The sequence below is a fragment of the Citrus sinensis genome, chromosome 2 (assembly GCF_022201045.2).
Source record: "Citrus sinensis cultivar Valencia sweet orange chromosome 2, DVS_A1.0, whole genome shotgun sequence".
Lineage (NCBI taxonomy): Eukaryota > Viridiplantae > Streptophyta > Magnoliopsida > Sapindales > Rutaceae > Citrus > Citrus sinensis.
The window spans coordinates 3082819-3090934 of record NC_068557.1 but is presented as its reverse complement, the minus strand read 5'-3'; the positions used below and the strand labels follow the sequence as shown (position 1 = coordinate 3090934).

Sequence of the window (8116 nt, the reverse complement as noted above, 5' to 3'; positions counted from 1 at the left end):
ACCCAAATATACCCAGTACTCTCACACTCTGCAAGAAAAATAAATTCCCCAGACACACTTCTCTCATTTCTCTCAAAAGCTTAGAAACTTATAAGCTTAACAATTTTGGAATGATTTAGCATGGAAGAAGTGTCATCTATTTATAGGGAAAATAATGGCACTATTGCACCAACCCTTTTACTATTCTACCTAAGCTAAGCTAAGCCAATAGTCAATGGTGTCCATTTGGCAAATTTGACAAATTTACCAACTTTCCATTTTTTCTTCAAATGTTTGGTAGCCATTTGAAATTTTGCATTCATTTTTGAATTTCAATGTCACGTGCATGACTTTTCAACAATCGGTCCCTCCTCTCCCCGCTGCAGCCATCCCTGGATGTAAAATGACATATCAATCCACACTTACGTAAAGTGAAAATACTCTTACGCGTATAAATAAAGAAGAAGCAAACTCCAAGACGTTAACGATTGCGAGAATCAGTAGTTGACAATGAGCAGTGTAGCAGCAGCAGCGGGGAAGGTCGTATGCGTGACCGGAGCATCGGGTTACATAGCTTCATGGCTTGTCAAGCTTCTTCTTTCTCGTGGCTACACTGTCAAGGCCTCTGTTCGTGATCCCAGTCAGTTTTTTACTTCTTTTTTTTACTGATTCATTTTTTTATCTTTTATGTGTAAATGTGTATGATAAAAAAATATTTCTGGGATTTCATTTTTTGATGGTTTTGTGTATTACGGTGTGTGATTTGTTTGGATTAATGTGATGTGTGTTCATGCATGCAAAATTAGAGCATGCCCATATCAAGATTTTGTCTTATTATTATAATTATTGTCATTATTTTTTATCTGAATTATGAATTTATTGATTGATTGGGGTCTTACATGATATATCCAATTTAATCTTAGAGACTTTAATTTTTAACTTTTTGTTCTTTCTCTTGTTCATGATTGGTTGAGTTGTACACATGAAAAAAATTTAGCGGAAATATTTCGCAATACTTGTATATGTTGGTACCTCTGTATGTCAGTGAATCATGGTTACTCGTTTAATATCCTAGAATCAACATAGAAATGCATGTGGGAGGCTCTGTTCACTGTGAAGATTGCAAAGATTTAATTTTGAGAGAGACAAGTCGGAGTAGAGATAGATCATATATTTCCAGTTTGTTTTGAGTCAAAGCTTAATTGTCGAACACTTTCTTAATAAAATTAGCATTATAGATTTCTATTTCCTGTACACGTTAGTGTGTCCATCTTTGAGCGTAGTCTACCTTACAGCTAACAGCACTTACACTGATCGGCACAAGTTTCTTTAGTAAATATTCATGCTGTGTAAGTGTGATTGAAAAATCGAGGGGAAAAAAACTTAGGATAATTTTTAAAAACCTCCCCTGAGGTTTAGGCTTGTTGCAAGTAGATGGCGAGAATTTATTTATTTGTAAAAAACCCCCTACCGTTAGTTAACTTTAACATTGACCGTTAGTTGACTATGCAAAGACAATATTACCCTTAACAACAGTTTGTAAACGAAAATAACTAAAAAAAAAATTAAAATTGTTGGTTATTTTACCCTCTTTAAATTATTGATATTTTCTTAAAGTTCCTACAAAAAAAATAAAATTAAAAATTTTAAAAATTCTCTTTAAATTATTGATATTTTCTTAAAGTTCCTACAAAAAAGATAAAATTAAAAACTTGAAAATGAAATAGTTATAATCTTTACCTATGATAGTGTAAATCTTTAGAATTGACAAGGATAAAATTGTCAAAAAATAGGGTTTGTGCTTTTCGCGCCAATAATTTTAATTTTTTTTTAGTTATTTCCATCTACAAACTGTTGTTAAGGGTAATATTGTCTTTGCACAGTCAACTAACGGTCAATGTTAAAGTTAACTGACGGTAGGGGGTTTTTTACAAATAAACAAATTCTCGCCATCTACTTGCAACAAGTCCAAACCTCAGGGGAGATTTTTAAAAATTACCCAAAAAACTTAATTGTATCCATTACTTCATATCTAAATTTTTTCCCCTGCTCTGGAATGCTGTATCAAATATGGTATGTCTGGTTGTAGTCATGCTTTACTGTGTGGCCTGTGAGCTATCAGAAATTGATAAATTCATGGTTGGTTGAGGCAAAATTGGATAGTCATTATGAGTTCTTTATGTTTTCTGATAAACATGTTTCTTTTCTTCCTCTACCCACCTCTGTTAGTCATTACTGGTGTTGTATCCAGTGGACACATAGATTATCTTTGATCCTTGAAGGTTTACAAATGTTATAAACGTTACTATCACATTAAGGTTTGTTTTGCTGTTGATTTCAAGAATCAGTGAGGGTCCAACAGATTTGAGGGTCAGTTTTCCTGCAAGTTCCCAACCTTCATTGGGAGGGCATCAACTTGCTGGTGCACTTTAAATTTTTTGCTTCTAATAATTTCAGTATGCTGTACTTCAGAGAAATATTATTGCTCTGAAGTTGCTAGTTTCTGAATGTATAGTTTATTAAAACTGGATGACTTTTGTTTTCATTTTTCCCTTCTTTCATCCCTTTTTGATAAGAAGCAATGATTGGGTTTACTTTTGCATTCTTCTTTTCAGGGAATATGAGACCTGGAAATTATTCAAACTTTTTCATAGAATAATTTTATCTTCATAGGCACCAGTTTCTGGTATAGATTGATAATTTTATTCTGGTTATATTTTTGTTCAGATGATCCAAAAAAGACAAGACACTTACTTGCACTTGATGGAGCTTCGGAAAGACTTCAGTTGTTTAAGGCAAATCTTTTGGAAGAAGGATCCTTTGATTCAATTGTTGATGGGTGCGATGGTGTTTGCCATACTGCATCTCCCTTTTACCATGATGCCAAGGATCCGCAGGTTAATTAATATTTGCAATCTATACTGAACTCTAAATACAATCCTGTGCTCTAACTTGCTTTGCTAGTTTGTTGGATAAAATTGATGTAGCATGCTATTTGAAGAAGTTGTAGTAGTTACCCATCAGGACTTTTTGCTCAGCTAACTGCAGGTTTTGGAATGGATTAGTTTGGGTGTGTCTTTTTTTTTTTTTCCTTCTTTTTTTAATAAGGGTTTCTGAATTCCAACTTCTTTCACCTTCTTGACACTATGATTTTTGTCACTAAAATCTGTTTGTTATCGGTGTTACTCTATATATATTAACTCGATCACTAAAATCTGTTTGTTACTGGTGTTGCTATAAAACAAATTGATAAGTACAATGATATGTCAAGTTTTGCAGTAAATTTCTCTTGAACTTAATGTAAATTTCTTTCAGACATTGGAGAAGGGGTTGGGAAAGTTTGAAAGTAGCTTTTACATTAGGAAATATTTCATCCTTTTGAAACAAACTTTTTCCACGATCTAATTCCCTCTTGCCTTTTTTTCTCTTCCGGTTCTTTCCGCCTAATTATCATGCTTGTATGACATTAATTTTAGTCTGAGTCAAACACATAGGAAGCTCTAAGTGCTTGGGTATGCGGGGGACAAATGTAGTCAAGTAACAGACTTGTTCCTGATTCTGAGCTCTGAAAGGTGGATTTTAAATTCCTTAATGCTATGAGAGTGCCTTAGAACATACCTTGAATAGTTCTGATGTTTTGATATGGAAGAAGGCTGTAATGTCATTAGATTTGGAAGATGTTAATGTTTATCAACATAGCATTAAATTGTCAGCCACTTCTATATGTTTACTTTGTTAGGATAGAAAGAATTGTCAGTTCTTGTTTTCTTCAAGAAGATGGTGATGAGAGCTTACGGTGATTATAGGATGTATCATGAGAGATTACCCTCAACCCTGTCTAGATGTGATGTGTGTTGCTATGGCACAGAGGTATAAACAATGTAGCGTTCCTTTCACATCCACATTGAGGATGAGAAACCTTCACAGTAAACCTTTCAACATTTAGCCATCCAATTATTTTCTTTATATTTTGTAATTTCTTTGCAGAAAACCTTCTCTATTCTTGAAATAATATAGCCTTTTCAAATCAAAACGCTGTCTGTATGCTTACTTTTTTGTTTGAAGATGATGCTCTTATGCAGAACTTCAGTTTATATTACAATATTTTTTTATGTCATTTTAATTATATAGGTGTGCATTTTTATTCAATAGGATATATGAACAAGATAGATCCTGAAATATCCATGTAAGAAGTGAAAAAGAAAGATGAGTAGGAGGGTTCGAGCCAGCTGACAGAGCAATATTGAAAAGGGGAAAAGGGTTGAGAGGACTCTGATGAAGGACCTTATTTGATAAAATTGATTATTAAATGTCCGTTAACTTATGACGAGAAAGTGGGATATTTTGGCTCATTTTGCTAAGAAACAAAATATTACATTAAACTATAAAAGAGATGTACTAGGATTGCTGTGACTACAAATCTACAAAAACAATTAAACTAGGATGAGAAGTAGTCCCGATGAAAACAAAACATTCAAAACCTTACACCTCACTAGGATTGTGAAGCCTTTTAGGATGCAGCAGCTCCTAATTACACAAAATAAAAAAGTAATAGAGGCCTAGAGGGAACCTTTTGGCTCTTAAAAAACCAATAAATGTAATTGGCAGATGATTTTTCTCTGAAATTATAATCTGGACGTACTGAGGAGGTTAATTTAGCTTTGCAATTTTTGCAAGGAAGTTAAAGTTCAACTATACTCTTTTGCTTTATATTTTCTTTCATAAGAATTACTTTTGCTATTACTGCTTGTTCATTTGACAGTAATTATGACAAGAGAATGAATAGTATTTTAAAACTACAGTGTCAATTGTCTTCTAATGTTCTGGAACATTGTGCTGCAAATTTTGTGATGCTTCATGTATACAAAACATATTGGCAAAAAAATTTGCCCGTTGTTGTCTCCACTACTTAACAGTTTTTCTCATTTCAGGTGGAGTTACTTGATCCTGCTGTGAAAGGAACTCTTAATGTTCTTAACTCATGTGCGAAGTTCCCTTCTATCAAACGAGTGGTTTTAACATCTTCAATGGCTGCAGTTTTAAACACTGGAAAACCTCGAACCCCTGATGTGGTAGTTGATGAGACTTGGTTCTCGGATCCGGAGGTTTGCAAGCAATCAGAGGTCTGTATGCATGATGTTGTTTCTCCTCGCCTAATTGGTAGTGTTTCTTATGATGTTTCATTCTGTTATAGTGCAATGAAGATTAAAAGACAGATATAAACAAATATTACTCATAGGAGATTGGTTACATCATTGCTTTAGGTTAATTGCAAGATTGTTCATGAATGAGTAGTAGGTAGGTTCATGAATGAGTAGTAGGTAGCTCAGCCTTCTCTTCTCTTTTTATTCATAGTAACCATTATGGTTGTCCGGTAAGAGGGATAACATGTTTAGATATTTATTTATTTTTTGGAATTTAGAGGATTCCTTGGTTGTTTGCGAACTCCTTTAACACGACATGGAAAAGTTTTTTGACTATCACTATTTTATTTTTATTTTCTAAGTGTAATACATACATGTCTAAAACCTCGGGTCATGCAGTGATAGAGGGCATGGATATATATATATATATTTCCACTCCTAATTTGGAATTTTGGTGTTTAGGTCTTTTCCTCGATGCGTCTAGGGAAATTTATTTACCTCAACCTCATTTTGTTTTTTTTTCTAGTGACTTAAATCTGCTTGATTCTTTGCAAGAAATAGTTTTGTGCTAATTTTGATACAGTTTTAGTGTTTTAAACATGTTAGTTTACTTCAGATTTGGCATAACCTATATTAGGCTTTTAATTTCAAGGTTGTATAGACCAGCCAATTTCACTTATGCCCGGCTACTAAATAAATTTGCAAGAATCCATTGGCTTGTGAGTCTATTTATAAAAAAGGAAATGATTGTGCTCTTATCCACGTAGCAATTATATATTATTCTCAAGTTCTTTGTTTTTTTTGGGGTTTTTAGCTCTGGTATCCACTTTCAAAGACATTGGCTGAGGATGCAGCTTGGAAATTTGCAAAGGAGAAGAGTATTGACTTGGTTACCATTAACCCGGCAATGGTTATTGGTCCTCTCTTACAGCCAACACTTAACACAAGTGCTGCTGCAGTTCTAAGCTTAATTAAAGGTATATGTTTACTGCCTGCAATGCTGCGCCCCCCCCCCCCCCCCAAAAAAAAAAACATTATTTACCTTTTATGTTTGTCATTGAAGTCAACATATTGTGCAATTGAATTAGTTCATGTAGTTGACCAGCTACAAAGTCTGGAAATTTTCCAGTTGGCTGGCTCGTAGAAGTAGGAAGTGCAACATGTCAATAGTGAAACAACATTTGATGAACTTTCAGAAGGCTGAGTATTTTAATGAAGGGATGCTGGTTCTGATGTCGCTGTTGTGTTAATTAGTGTTGATCAGCGGTATTTGCCTCCTTGCTGGTTTTTTTGAATGGGGATGTTTTGTAAAATACTGCAAAACTAAATCTTGCTAAGGGATATTTAAATTTGTACAAAATTGTCGTCTAATGGATTTGCATCATGTTCTAACTGTTTAGTATTCAAGGAAATTAACTAGCTTTGTTTTGGCTTAGCATTGACTTATTTTATTTAATTGCTTATATAGATCTTCTTGTTTGGGTGAAACTTCTAGCAAGGCTTTTAGTGTTTTTTGAGTTCCTTTTATCGCATGTCAATAATAACTAATACGAGGGAATTTGGTATGAGGCCTATGGATGCAGATACTTGAATACCATACAATCCATGTTACTGTTCAAGTTTGCTAATAGTATGTCCTTGTATTCTCTCCTTTTGCCCATTAATGCAGGAGCACAAACTTACCCAAATGTAACTTTTGGATGGGTTAACGTTAAAGATGTTGCCAATGCACATATTCAAGCATTTGAAGTTCCATCAGCCAATGGAAGATATTGTTTAGTTGAAAGAGTTTCACACTATTCAGAAATTGTGAACATTATACGCGAGCTTTACCCTGCTTTCCAGCTTCCAGAAAAGTAAGTTATCATATTTGCCTAAATGTTAAAGCCGTAAAGGACAAAACATTGCTGGCACTAGTAGGTTCTTTAGAGCATTTGTGCATGCATCCCATGATACTTGCTTTGTATAACACTTTAATTCAACATATTTAATCATGGAGGAAACTCATATTGTGTCATATTTTTTCTTCATTTTCATCGTGTTCATTTGTTTGCTGCAATTTGCGCCTTATTGTCAGATCAATGTTATTTCATTTAAAATGTAAGTGCTTTTCTCCCCCTACCCAATTGACAAAACAAGTTAATCATCTGACAAAAACTTTGTAGGTGTGCGGACGACAAGCCACATGTTCCGACATATCAGGTTTTGAAGGAAAAAGTGAAAAACCTGGGTATCGAGTTCATCCCAGTGGAGGTCAGCCTCAAAGAAACAATTGAATCTCTGAAGGAGAAGGGATTTGTTGATTTTTGAGTCCTGTGTAGCTCCTTCGCAGTCTTATTATAAGTTACATAAATAAAAGGTCTCCGACTCATGGTGTTTGGTGTGATCAAATGTTCTGTTTGTTACTACTGGTATTTTATTGTTTCAGATTAAATTACTGTATGCATATGTATTTTATATTATTTTTTACGTAGAAGGAACAAATTTGTTCTTAATTTTTTGCTTTTTCAACCAAAATAAAAGAAATTCAATAAACAAAAACAAGAAAAGAGAAAGAAAACGGTTTGGTTTTGTATACCTTTAATTAAGCTTGGAACTGCAGCAGCACTTGTATTAAGTGTTGGCTGTAAGAGAGGACCAATAACCATTGCCGGGTTAATGGTAACCAAGTCAATACTCTTCTCCTTTGCAAAAATAAAAGCATCAACGCTCGTGTGGATTAGTGAATTAGTGAGGATCAATGTATCAGTGAGTATTTCAACTGAGCGATCACAATAAATAAGCACAATATTACTCTTCAAATATTGCAAGTATTTGATCCCAACATTGATATTTTGGTAATTCGTTATTTTCAATCACGCAATAAATTTAATTTAAAATTTTCTACTTACTTGCAACTAAAGCTTTAGTCTAATAGTGGAGTGGATGTTCTTAAGCACATGTGGTAGTTCAACAAAAATCTTCTCGCAAAAAAGATTTTTGTGAGTTATTGA

General features: G+C 33.9%; 1 protein-coding gene across 1 annotated transcript; it reads left to right on the top strand.

Annotated features, from left to right (window-relative positions):
* Positions 1-448: 448 nt before the first annotated feature.
* On the top strand, positions 449-7618 carry LOC102608002 (phenylacetaldehyde reductase-like). The gene is made up of 6 exons (XM_006470572.3): positions 449-619; positions 2707-2876; positions 4911-5102; positions 5938-6100; positions 6793-6979; positions 7289-7618. The coding sequence occupies exons 1-6, from the start codon at positions 490-492 to the stop codon at positions 7431-7433; spliced, it is 987 nt and encodes a 328-aa protein (XP_006470635.1). The 5' UTR covers positions 449-489; the 3' UTR covers positions 7434-7618.
* Positions 7619-8116: the final 498 nt, after the last annotated feature.